Raw genomic sequence first — 13,828 nt, 5'->3', positions numbered from 1 at the left:
ATAAAAGATATCCTGTTTCATGCTATTTGGCTGTGGCTACTAAACATGCCACAATTAGTTAGGTTTAACTTGGTTAATTTTTCCAAGGACTTAGGGTTGTGGTATGAACCCGAGCAGTTTGGTTAGTTGAACAAATTCATAAAGCTGAATGTTCTGCTAGAGAAAAGGTTTTGAGAGTGCAAACTACCTCAGTTGAGTTAATGAAAGTTAGTCAACTTTAAAGTTAGCCACTGAAACATATGTTAATTTTGATTAGGGTTAACTATGGTTAGATTCCTTTGGAAAGATATGTCTGTAATACTGTGATTGAAGCCCCTCCTGTTTTTTTTAAACATTCATTGCACATGCAACATGTTTCAAAATGGGGCAGGACTTTATTTGTACTGATGTGGCTGTGATCGTGACATTTTTCACCACTACCAACCCCCACAATTCCCCTTGCGCTTGTGTGAAGCAAAACATGTATTTATCTAACAGTTGCAAGTGATGTGCATGTAAAAAGGACCCAAGGCTTCAATCACATGGTTGTAGCGGCCATCTTGGTTTTTTTAGCTCTTGTCCCCCACAGATCCATCTCCATCTGAATCCTCCTGGGTACTTTGAATAAATAGGCAAATTGGGACAAGCGTAGAATCCTTGGTGCTCTCTGAGATTGGTTGTTTTCTTACAGACATTTCATTACCCAACTAAATAAGATCATAACTAGGAGGAACCACCAAGAACAACTCCCACCAACTCTGACAGAGCAAGTCACTTGTATATAAATAGAGAGCAAACCCCAGTGTCTTCTAGCAAAAGAAAGCTAGCATATATGTTGCCTAATCAGGTAATGAAACGTCTGCCAGAAAACAACCAAGCTCAGAGAGCACCAAGGACTCCACAGTTCAACCCTGAGCGACACTCTATTCTCTTATGTTGGGTCAAATATCTTGTTAGGAAGGAAGGAGAAGTATTATCTGGGAACAATGGCTTCTTCCTTCCACGGCCACATTTGCTTGGTCTGTAGGCTTTCCCTTGCAATCAAGGAAGATGTTCTTGGTTTATTGGCCAAACATTATCCTAAATAAAACTCTCAGCCAGCTTATCTCGTGGTTGAGCTTGCTGAGCTTCCAAACATCTCCTCTGCAGGCATCCCTGGTCTTGTTGTGTCTTTCAGTCTCTTCATCTTTTAATTGTTCTAACGTTTCATGTTTGGTTTGTTTGCTTGTTTCCTTTCAATCTTTATTGTAAGTATTTTGGAAAGGGCTCCGGACTATGAATGGGGTTGTGGCATGAGCTAGTTTGGGCCCTTTTCCTCTATCCTTTCTCTAACTGAAATCAGCTGCTTGACTTGTGGTCCAACCTGTAGACCCTACAAATGGATAATGAACGCACTGCACCAAAGTCATAAATTCTACACTGAGGTCAGAGGTGGGTATTCAGCAGGTTCTGACCAGTTCTGGAGAACCGGTAGTTGAAATTTTGAGTAGTTTGGAAAATCGGCAAATACCACTTCTGAGTGGAGATTCTGCAGTATCCTTCCCCTGCAACACCCACCAAGCCACGCCCACAGAACCGGTAGTAAAAAAATTTGAATCCCACCACTGAATGAGGTGGGTGCTGCGGAGAACTTGGTGTGGATTTGCATTGAGACTTTTTTAAAAATCCTTTTTTAATCTTTTATTGAGACCTTTTATTTAATCTTTTGCAGAAAACTAGTGCTACAGGGAAAGACTTACCTTCCTTATATGCTTGTTTTCTACCCGCAAAGACTAGTTGGTGGTAGTGGGAAAGATACATGTCATTTAACAATCCTTGGCACCTCATTCGGAAGTGGAATCATTGGGCACATCTCCAGAAAAAACAAAACCAAGAGGATCAGGTTGACACACTCTCAGACCTGGCACCACTGAAATACCTAAGTAGAAACAATCCTTAGCTTCCTTTGTTGAGAAAAGTATAGTTTTAATAGAAGTCCTAGTCAGAACTGAGAATCATGTGCCCAAATCCCTAAGTTCAATTTTTCCCTCCCTTAACTGCCTCCCATTGCTGACCACCCCCCACCATGACCAATCAGGTTCAGGCAAGATGTTTTCAGAACAGTCACTTCAAGTCTAGATTGGTATGCAGCAGCTTTCCTCTCCCAGCCAGTTGACTTTGAAGCAGCATCTCAGGTAATACGGAGGCTACTTTCCCCCAAGCAGTCCCTCTCCTGTCCACCCTCCCTAGAGTTCATGGCAGACTGTCACTGCACAGCAAAACAGAAGCAAGTGTAAGATGGCAGCTGATCCACATACTAAAGTATTGCTGTGTATGCAGAAAATATATATATTGTAGGATAGAAGCTCTTATTGACTAAAGTATTATTTCAAGTTTGAATGATGACTTGCTAAAACACTTAGCTATTTTATTCCAAGTGCCTGATTTTATGACTTTCTATTTGGGGACCAAACTTTCCTCTGATTCTCATCCATGTTTAGGGGTTTTTCCATAAAATCCTCAAATTGCGACCATTCAAAGTTATGACAGACCCCCATGGAGCTACTTATAACCTAGATTTAAAGTCCCAATAAGGCCTTACCCCATGCAGTCATGTGATTGCATTTTGGACACTTGGCATCCTCATTTATGGCCATTTGCAGGTTCCCACAGACATATGACTGTGATTTATCATGTTTTTTTGCTGGAAACCAGCATTTACTTCCAGTTTCCAGCAAAAAAAATACCCATTGTAAACAATAGATCACTTAGTTGTTAGAATGCAGTACTGCAGGCTAACTCACTGCTCATTCCAGAAGTTGGATTCTGAATGAATCAGAGTTGACTCAGCCTTCCATCCTTCCAAGGTTGGTAAAATGAGGATCCAGATTGTTCAGGGCAAAATTCTTACTCTGTAAACCGCTTGGAGAGGGCTGTAAAGCACTAGGAAATGGTATATAAGTCTAAGTGCTATGGCTATTACTATTAGTGACTACGGTGCTCATTTAATAACAGTCATGATTCACCTAACAACTGCCTCAGAAAGTCATAAAATCAGCCACAGTCATGTGGTGACCCTTTTAACAATCAGCATGGCTTATAATTGAATGCTGGGCTCAGTTACACTTGTAAGTTGAGGACTATCTGAATTATATAGGATTTCAGGGCCAATGAGAGCCTGCTGTGATCACATGAAAGCCCACAGTCAAAATTGTAACCTATTCAAAGGGTAAGCAGAGGAGTGCAGCAGATTTGAGTCTAGGGCCCCCTTCAGCTGTGGCTTTGCATCCTCCCCAAGTCACATGTTCCCCACTTAACTTCCACTCTAAACCCTTTCCAGCAATAAAATGGGACTCAAAGACCGCATCCGAGTGAGCAATTCTCAGAAGCAAGGCAGCCGGGGGAAACAGCATCTGGTGCCTCCGCTCCATCGCTCCCCTAGCACAGAGAACGTCAATGAAGGCATCAGCCCCAGCAAGGTACAAAAGAGCTGGAGCTTCAATGACAGGACAAAGTTCCGGGCCTCATTGAGGCTGAAGCCCCGGACACCAGTGGATGGTAAATTTTGGAAGCAGCCAAAGCTGGTGGTTGGGAAATTTTCATATGGTTTTAATTCATAGTAGTTGATCTTAAGAGGAAATCAACCAAGCTTGCTAAGGATTATTTGTGTTTATTCCATTGCTACTCGTGTTTCTGAAGAGTTCGAAACATGTGGTAGTTTTGCTATTTGATATATTTTATTTCTTATTTTTATATTGCACACATTTCCCCTAGGACAGTGCATCCCAACTTCAGCAACTTTAAGATGTGTGGAATTCAAGTCTCAGAATTTCAAAGCCAACATCGTGGCTGAAGAAATCTGGGAGTTGAAGTCCACATATCTTGAAATAACTACAGTTGGGAAATCCTGACCTAGAGGCTAGTCCTCCCACCAAGTCACGTTTCCATCCACAGCTGATGGTCCTACAGAGGAAAGTAGTGAGGAAAAGACCCATCAATGTGACTTGACTTTTGAAGACATCATGCCTACTGTAAAGACCTTGATCCGAGCAGTCAGGTGAGTGCTGTCAAGCTGGAATCAAAGCTAAGAGCTCCAGGTTTGGGTCCACAAGGACTTCTTCCTTTGCTTTGTTGATTTGGTCCTCTCAAATCAAAGTCTCAGCATTTGGGATTGCACAACGAACTAGAAAAAACTTTTTCTCGCCTAGATGTTGCTCTCAAGAGAAATTGAGATTAAAGAAATTGAAATTAAAGCCAATTAGAGTTGGCTTTAAAAGAAGAAGGGGATGACTGAATATATACTTTGCAGGCAAACTGCCCTGGAGAAATCCCTGGAAACCAAGGGAGAGATCCCAGTTGTACATTAGCAGTAAAAAAAAAAAAAAGGATGACAGTGAAATTCACAATTGGAAGATATGATGGTCTCTCTTTTGCTCCTTGAAGTTGATTGATCCATGAGATGGGTTGAAGTGTGTCCATCTGTTCTTTAAGACATTTTTGGTAGTCTACCAGGCTCCGTTGGAAGAATGCTCCACCCATGACTAAAGACTTAGGCTATACAGTAGCTGGAGTGGGATTACCTGTTTCAGTCCTGACTGTTGCTGCCACTATATTCAGGCCATCCCCGGAACATATCTTAAAAATTGTGCTTGATTTTGTTCAAGTAGGAAATCCTTTGGTAGGCCCAGCAATTCTATACTCTTTGATACTGATGCAATTTTTGCCTTGTGGGCTTTTAAAATGGAGAGCAGAGCAGTTGGGTGATTATAACTTAGTCATTTAGTTAACATTTTAGGGTTTGCTCTGGTCTTTGTTGAACTTCAGCTGAAGTGGTTGACCTGAAACCCCTAAATATGAAAGTCTATTTGTTCTATAAGATCAGGATTATGGGTGATTAAATCTGGGGGCACTGGATTGAAGATGATTGGGCCACAGCGTCTCCTGCTTTCAGGTTGTATTTTTGGCATCTGTGGTTAAAGGACTTTCCTCCCCACCAGCAGTTCTGAAAAGCAGTTACTAAATGGGGGTAGGTCAAGCAAGGTTACCCAGACCAGTAAAAGGTTATCTGGATCTCTCCTCCAGGTTTTGGTGCCTCGCATGTTAACTTTTTTTTTTTAAAAAAAGAGCATGTTTTCTTGCAGAATTCTTAAATTCCTGGTAGCCAAAAGAAAATTCAAGGAGACCCTGAGACCATATGATGTTAAGGATGTGATTGAGCAATACTCAGCTGGCCACCTGGACATGCTTGGCAGAATCAAAAGTCTCCAGACACGGTGAGGAGAAAGACTGGGGCTCGGTGGTGCTCAGTGTTATTTTCCCAGCAACTTGAGAAGCCAAAACTAGTGATGGTGCTGGTGGCAAGGCTACCACTGGAGAGCAGGTTCAGAAACAACTACATTTTGGCCAGTATTAATTGAGCTGGACTTAGAGTCTTAAAAGACCTGAGTTTCTTTCGTAGGTTTAAGATGCAGCTGCAGACAAGATACTGCGAGAGAATGGAAAAGTCCCAGTGACAAAATGTAAAAAGATGATCAGCATCTGCACAACCACTTGGGCAGGAAAGCAAAAGCAGTTGGTCTTTTCCAACCTTCTGCTATTAAAGACTTAGGTTTCGAGAGGACTGTTGCAATTATTTTTATGCAGAGATGTTGGGGATATACAGCTCCAGAGTATATTATAATTAGAAAGTGACAGGGAGCCTCTAATTTTTAGACAGAAAAAAACCCTTTCAGGTGGAATTCTCTGAGGTGGACCTTGCCTTGATCTAGTTCCCCAAGTGACCCAGATAGCCTCATTTTGTTTCACCTGATGTCATCTCCCCCACATCTCTCTCTTCTTCACTCTTTTCAGTGTGGATCAGATTGTGGGCCGGGGAGGTATCGCCATGGATAAGAAGACACGGGAAAAAGGGGAAAAAGCACCATTGGAGGTTGACCTGGTGGATGAACTTAGTATGATGGGCCGAGTGCTAAAGGTGGAGAAGCAGGTAAGGCTGGGCCTGGAGGAAAATGGGTAGAGGAAGGTGGGCTCTTCATACATCAGGGGTGTCAAATTCACAGCCCGCAGGCCCGATGCATCACACACTTGCCATACCCACACCCAGTTTAGTGAAGGGGAAAAAGGTCACGATACATCATGCAGGTTTGACACCCCTCTTATACATGTTATGATCGGCCACTGCTTGAATCTTCTATTTCATCTCTCGGATAATTAGATTTCCATCCTCCCCTTTTGTCTAAGATCTCTTGGTGGTATTCCTAACATGCATTTCTTCATTTTTCCCTTTAAAATGAGCTGAGCTGAAATTGGGTGATTTATTCTCCAGGGAGATTCCATAGTTAAGGATGGACTTGAACTCGGACTCCCCCAATTCTAGTTCAAGTCCTTAAAGCATTATGAGCATCTGTGGAGGTAATCTCAAGTGACATCAACGGCATAATGACATTTTCATGCAGATGGCATGAATGGGGTAATTTGCATTGTGCGCATCATGATTTCATGTCATATGTGACATTATTGTAGCTTCCACTGGAGGCTTCTTAGATCGTCTTGGTTCACAAGCCAACAATTGATCCTGGTCATCCTCTTCTTAGGAACAAAGAGGCTGAATTAATCTAATATGCTCAACCTGATGGCTGAATTAATTCATTTTATGGTTTTGCCCAACAGATTGATCCATACACCAGCTGAACCTGAGTTTACACCATACCTGAAAAGCCCAAAATCCTATTCAAGTTGTAAAGTAACCAAGCTTAACATGCTATGCACAGGCAGCTGCTGTAATAACCTGGTTAGGCATGTTATTTGAACACAGCAGAGAAGTTATTCCCATCATTTCTCCCAGGAAATTTTTCCCAACTTCTGACACCTGTGCATTCCTTCATATGCCAAAAAGTTGGCTGATTTCTGATAGTGAAAGGAAATGACTTTTTTTCCTCCGTCCCATCTTAGCACAATGTGACTCTTTGGTAGATGCTTTAAAAAGTGTCACTTTTCCAAATATGATTCTTACAGAGTTTTATTTAGCAAGAGGTAGTGAAAGAAACAGGAAAGAATTACGAACATGACAACATCTGAATTTGTTCTGTTCAGGACCAACATTCCCATTTATTAAGTTAGGCAGATCCCTTAAGATTTGCAACAACCTTCTTATGACCTGGGGAGGAGGTTGGTTCTTCTCATGTACAACAGGGAAGCTTGCTGTTCTTTACATCAGGGGTCCCCAACCACCGGTCCGCGGACCGGTACCGGTCCGCGGAACAAGTCCTACCGGGCCGCTGGCTTGCTGGTGCCGCCATCTTTTTGATGAAAAAGTGCTTCCGGTGAGCTTTTCCGGGTAGAAAGCTCACCGGAAGCATGTTTTCATCAAAAAGATGGCGGCGCGCGCTTCGGTGAGCTTTTCCGGTAGAAAGCCATTTCTACCGGAAAAGCTCACCGAGCGCTGGCGCCGCCATCTTTTGATGAAAAAGTGCTTCCGGTGAGGTCACCGGAAGCACTTTTTCATCAAAAAAAGATGGCGGCGCCCAGCTGATGCCAGTACCGGGCCGCGACGCCCAGCTGATGCCGGTACCAGGCTGCGGCGTAAAAAAGGTTGGGGATCACTGCTTTACATCATGATCTTCTGAATCTGCAGCAGTTTAGGAATTCGATAGAAATGCCTTTCCACTCCTATGGGTTGGGAACATTCAACCACAAATACCTGTAAGCAAATTTTATTTGGAGAGCAGAATCCCATGGATAACCAGTCCCAAATCAGAGAGGACTTTAAACATGATACTCATTATGTGAAATTGCACCTGGAAATAGATTAATATTGTATGGCTACACTGAGTAGTCTTGGTCAACATAGGGATAGAGGTAATATTCACTTAATGACCATTTTAAGGCCTCAGAAAAGATGCTTAATGGCCTGGAAAGCAATTCTGATCATCATAAAATGTTGTGCTGCCCCCTGCATTCACATGACTTTTGATTCTGCCAAGCATGTGATTTGCAACTTTTTTTGCTGTTTTCTTGCTGCCCATTGAATATGCTGTTTTCTTAATGACCACATGGAAACTGCTTAATGACCAGAGTGACTCACTTTGCAACCATTGTTAAAAATGGTCATACAATTGAATCTGGTCACATGGTGACTTGCTTAACAACTGCCCAAAATTCTGGGCCCAACTTGTGGTTGCCATACAAATGTTACAGCCCAATTTTGATGATGCTTTTGCTAAACTGGGTATTTTTCCTGGAATAAGGCACTTGGCCTGCAACGAAAATGGAAGAATGGGATTTGCAGAGTTAAAAACAAAATTAAGGACTTTCTGCCCCAAATCTAGAAAATCTCAGACCCACCTATACGAATGCTGAAGCTTTGCCCATTTTCACCATTGCCTTGTCAAATTCTTGGACATCCCTCAGTCCCTTTAGTTTATACACCTGAATTACCATCATTTTATAGCTGCTGATTCTGAATAATAAATGTCCAGCCTCATAACTTTGATCCATATTTTACAGCTCAGATATTTCTCATCCTCTCCCTCTCCCAATCTGCCTCCTCCCTCCCTCCCTGCCTTTCTCCCTCCCTCCCTCTCTGTCTCTCCCCCTCCCTCCCTCCTTCCTTCCCTCTCCCTCTCTCCCTCTCCCTTCCTCTCTCTCTCCAGGTTGAGTCTATTGAGCACAAGCTGGACTTGTTGCTCGGTGTTTACTCCCAGTGCCTACGGAAGGGTTCCATCAACTCCATTAGCTTGACCGCTATACCAGTTCGCACTGGGGAACCGGACATCACCTCTGACTATCATAGTCCTGTGGACCATGAAGACATCTCTGTCTCTGCTCAGACCTTGAACATCTCTCAATCGGCTAGCACCATCATTGACTAACATGGCCACTCCAGACTAGCTGTGTAAAACCCACACGCCAGCTACACGAGGGGAGGAGAGGCTGGGAGGGAGTCTTTCCTTTGAAGGAGGACACGGGAGACAATTCCTGCCTACTCTTATGGACCGTGCTCGACTGAGCCGAAATCTTCTCCAGCCTCACCCTGTTGGTGTTTCCTCATCCGATTCGTCTGCCTTTGCACCAGAACGATCACCTCAACTTTACTTGAAGTCTTCCAATTGGGGGCAAAGCCACTAGCACCAGAGCATTTACAGCAAATGTAGACAAATAGTTAGGTCTCTGACACATCAGGGTGGTCCCAGCACCCATCATCTGTCAGTCAGTCGTAACTTCACCAGTGTTTCTGGGCTTCCTACAGTGATCGTGATGGAATGTAAAACTCAGTCAGCCGCTTTCTCTGTTGGGAGGCAAGCCTTGTTAGCCTGAAATAATGGGCAGAGGGATCTGTCTTTAATCTCTCGGCCTCCTGCAGACATCCGTCATGGTTCCCAGTTAACTCCAGGTGTTTTCAGGTGCCTCCAGGTTACCGAGGAATTCAATTCCCTTTTGACAAACAGCAGTCAAGATGAAATGGCTACTTTGGACTCTTATGATCTCATTGTGATGGCCAACCCATCAAGGAAAACCATGCAAATGGTGACAGCCACGGAGGGACAGCCACCGACTCTAAACTTTGACTTTACTGTGCAACCAGGTTGGCGATGCTTTTTTTTTTTTTCAGCTATGCAAAAGCTAGGTTACTCTTTTCTTCAGCCGAGCTCGACAAGGGACATTGCAGCTTGACTGAATGTGGTTTCTTGTCTGCATTTAGAAGCAATTAATGACTGGCAATGCCTAACCCTACTCTTGGCAGCCTTGAAGCACCTTTCTACTTCTCTTTTAGCTCCCCGTTCCACTAGGTAGCAGGCATCACTTTATGCCCCACCTCCCCCTGGTTCATGAGCACACAGTTGAACTTGCCACATAATGGAAACATGTTTAGGGGGAGATGAGCACCGCTATATGCAACTATCTTGAATATGCAACCTGAAACCAATTTCTAGCAGTGGTTAAGGTGCCTTCTCTGCCTAGGAAGTAAGCAGGGATTTGGAGTCCTTTGGTGCTCTCCATGTGCACCTTTGAAGGAAACCCAATTCAGGTAGCTAAGAGTAGAATGGGTCCTGGTGTTCTCAGGGGGAATTTCATCAGCTTGCCGTCTCTGGAGGGAGAGTTGAGTCCTGCTCTCTCCCAGGGAACTGTGTGTATGTATTTGTGTGTGTATGTGTGTGTGTGAGTGAGTGAGTTTCCCATTCATTCAACAGCAATGAATTAAGCGCTTGGTTCAGGTACTATACACTTGTAGAATTATCAGCGCTCTGGTGTAGTTTTTGAGTATCCCTCCCCAAGCTGAGGTCCTCCAGTTGGGTTGGATGGTTATTCTAATATGACTACTTGGGCTTTGGAAATCTAACATATCTGGGGTCCACAGGTTGGAGGGAATCATTGCTTTAGATTCAGATTTCCCACTAGCTGTGAACACATCCTTTCTATTACTAGTAGAAAATCTTTAAATTATGATTTCCATCCAGGGTTTTTCTGGAGACATTTCCCCCTTGCAGCCTTTCTAGGACAATGTTCCTCAAACTTTAAGATCTGGACTTCAACTCCCAGAATTCATCTGGGGAATTCTGGGAGTTGAACTCCAAACATCTTAAAGTGGCTTAGGTTGAGGAACACTGTTTTAGGATAAGAAGCACCATTGTTCCAATTATTCCATTGTTCCACCTGCCACTCTGATGATGCCCTTCAGATCTCACCTTCCTCCTTGCCCATCTGCATGAATTTTAACTTCTGCAGCTTTCATGGTGGACTTTTGGTCTTGAGTGTGTTTTCCTTAGCAAAGATCAATAACACAAGCAGACCTTCTTGGCACATTCAGAGTTTAGGAGCCCAGCATTTGAAAAACAGAAAACTCATAGGTTTACATTGAATACTATGTAATGTATGAATAGATCATCAGCCAGGATTATCTGTGACTTCTTTGTTGAGTTTCTACTCTTGCTCCTGGTACAGATTGTAGTTATGGTTTTCTTCCCAATGGTCATTCACTGATTTTTTTTTTGAACCACAGACCCATCCCAGAACAAGTTCTAAGTCCAAACAGCCCCTTCCTTCCAGTCCTTTTGCTTGGCTCTCTGCTTAGCTATCAAAATCTGCTCCTTGTGGGTTGTCTTGTTGACTTTAAACAAGAGAACCAGCAGAAGTCCTGTTTTTCTATTGAATGTCTTCATTCATCATTCTCACCTTTATGATTGCTGCATAGATACTGGCTTTCCAATTGTATTGAGCTATAGCTCGCATGGCAGCTGGCTGGGCATTATGGGAATGGTGATAGAACACATCTGGAGGGCATCTGGTGGGAGAAGGCTAACTTACTGGGAGGGGACAGAATTAAATCTGGAAGAATTTTCCATCCTCTCAGAGCTAGCTCCACCAATACCATTGTGGTTGAGTTGTCCCATAGGACACGTCCAGCTTTCATTTCACACCTCCTTTAGGCTGCATGTCCAAAATCTCCCACTTGCCCAACTGCATCTTCACTTTGCATGTCCATGCATGTGTTTTGAAGAAATGGCGAGAGCTGTTCACAGCTTCTCCCCCATCAAACTATGACTCTTCTCCTCTCAATGCACTGAACACACCCTCCTTGGAGAACACACCCAAGTCTTCATCCAGGATGGTCATCTCCAGAAATAGGGGAGGGGCTGCATGGTGAAGGGCAAGAGGGGGAGGAAGGGAGCAGGGGATGGCTTTGACCAGCCAAAGACAATAAGGTGGGCCTCGGGGTAGTTTTCCTAATAAATTTTGTTTCTGAGACAATGCATAGTTACCTCACTTTATTAACTTATTAACTTATTTGTTTCATTAAAATTTTCAGTAGATGACTGCCTGTGTGTCTCATTACTTCTTTGCTCATGGGAGATTCCATGGGGCCTTTGTTGGGAGAAATGAATATCTGGGAAAGGATGGTTCATAACTTCTAGAGTGAGGTGAAGGGCTGGGGAAGAACAGGTGTCCTCTGACTTGCTTTACAAGGCTGAGAAAGTGGTCTGAGAAGGAAAGACAATAAGATTGGGTGGCAGAACACAAAGCTTTTCTTTCTTTCTTTCTTTCTTTCTTTCTTTCTTTCTTTCTTTCTTTCTTTCTTTCTTTCTTTCTTTCTTTCTTTCTTTCTTTCTTTCTTTCTTTCTTTCTTTCTTTCTTTCTTTCTTTCTTTCTTTCTTTCTTTCTTTCTTTCCTTCCTTCCTTCCTTCCTTCCTTCCTTCCTTCCTTCCTTCCTTCCTTCCTTCCTTCCTTTCCTCCTCCTCGTCCTCCTCGTCCTCGTCCTCCTCACCCTCCTCCTTCTCCTCCTCTTCTCCCCTCCCATTCCCAATGATCTTAAGAGAAGATCAAACTGTACAGCAGTCAATATTTTCAAACATAAATAGAGGGTTGATTGGCAAAGAACCAAATTGGACATAATACAGTATTTGGTTTATATTTATATTGGACAAATGAGTGAGAGTATGACTTAATATATGGAATGGTAGGTTTTAGCAAGAGTAACTCACACCCTCATTCCTTCTTGACATTATTGCAGTATTGCAAAGATTTCTACATGGGGCTGCCCCTGAAGACTATTTTGAAACTTCAGCTGGTGCCAAAAAAAGGGGGGGTGGGGGAGGGGATGGCCAGGATATTGGTGGATGAGAATCACTTTAGCATGGCTACCAATATTGGATGTGGGTGCTACATTGTTTACCAGTACAATTTAAGGTGTTAGTTAGTAACTAAAAGTCTTTAACCAGGGATGGTCTTCTGTGTAGAGCATCTTCCCACCCTGGTCAAAATTCACAGATAGCAGACTTCTCACATACTGGCTGAGGAATCCTGGGAGGTAAAATCTAAAGATCTGAAAATTGCTAAGTTTGAAAACCGCCGGTCTATCACAGGCATAACTTATTTGTTTTCCAATTGGGTTTCCCTTCTTATCAAGACCATCTCTCCTCTCCACTCTCTTAGCTGCTATGTGAATCCTGCCAATAAAAGGCTCCCTTCAGTTTAGCAAAACTAAATAAAAACAATGAAAAAGCTTCTGGTTATTCCTTTTCATTGCCTCTAAGTGGAGCCATTGCTTTTCTAAACTGTTTTTAAACACCTGGATCAAAGAGAAAAGGAATACACACACACACACACACACACACACACACAGAGAGAGAGAGAGAGAGACAGACAGACAGACAGACAGACAGACAGACAGACACTTTGCAAAAATAGGTTTGGTACTTTGTCATGTCTTGTTCTCTTCTTCCCTAACAAGTGACCCCAGGCATCCTAATTTGAGATTCCTGGATTTAGGGACTTCTGGCAAACAAACGGGAACATTTTTTTCAAGGTAAAATGAAGTGCATTTCCTGTTGATATGAAAAATACTTTTTAGCCTTGTGAGAAGCTCAGTTCCTTTCCCCATTGAGGGCTTATAATACTTTCACAGCAACCCAAAGCCATTGGTGGAATGATATAAATTACTGTTTATATTATTGGCACCATTGACATCATTATTCACTATTGCTCCTTGGGCACCTTTTAATTTTACTATTTAATTTTATGATTTATTTAAATTAACTGGCTTTCCAATAGCTGTGGGAAATGTATGAAATGAGGAAAAATACCCATAAAATATAGTTTTAAAATCTCTATAAGCAACATGAATTATCTGGATGTGAGAATCACTCTCCTACTTTTCTCTCTTACTACCGAATTGTAAGATTTGGGTTATGGCTATTGCTAATGATGGTATGTTTTTAATAAAATCTGCAATAAAACTATTGACAGTTCTGCTGGTATGGTAAAATAATGAGGGGGCTATTACTGGGGATAAATCAGTTAATCAGCAAAAGAGCAGACTTCCCCTTACTCAACAAGAGGAATAAAAGCCCAAATAATAGATGAGAGGGGATTA

At 42.7% G+C, this 13,828-nt stretch overlaps 1 protein-coding gene across 2 annotated transcripts in view; it reads left to right on the top strand.

Moving 5' to 3' along the window:
* KCNQ4 (potassium voltage-gated channel subfamily Q member 4) overlaps positions 1-11,772 on the top strand; it is a 129,114-nt gene extending 117,342 nt beyond the window's left edge. Inside the window, exons 10-14 of one of the 2 annotated variants that reach the window (XM_087970513.1) lie at positions 3,299-3,516; positions 3,913-4,015; positions 5,100-5,231; positions 5,809-5,944; positions 8,610-11,772. In XM_087970513.1, coding sequence (XP_087826639.1) covers positions 3,299-3,516; positions 3,913-4,015; positions 5,100-5,231; positions 5,809-5,944; positions 8,610-8,828 — 808 coding nt within the window. In that variant the 3' untranslated portion in view covers positions 8,829-11,772. Of the gene's footprint in view, positions 1-3,298; positions 3,517-3,912; positions 4,016-5,099; positions 5,232-5,808; positions 5,945-6,627; positions 6,741-8,609 lie in introns of those variants that run through there. The other variant, XM_087970514.1, reaches the window with a different exon arrangement.
* The last annotated feature ends 2,056 nt before the right edge of the window (positions 11,773-13,828 follow it).

This window comes from Notechis scutatus, chromosome 8 (genome assembly GCF_049901735.1).
Source record: "Notechis scutatus isolate UNSWTSFEM ecotype Mainland chromosome 8, rNotScu1.2, whole genome shotgun sequence".
Classification (NCBI taxonomy): domain Eukaryota; kingdom Metazoa; phylum Chordata; class Lepidosauria; order Squamata; family Elapidae; genus Notechis; species Notechis scutatus.
This window is presented reverse-complemented; position numbering and strand designations above follow the sequence as displayed.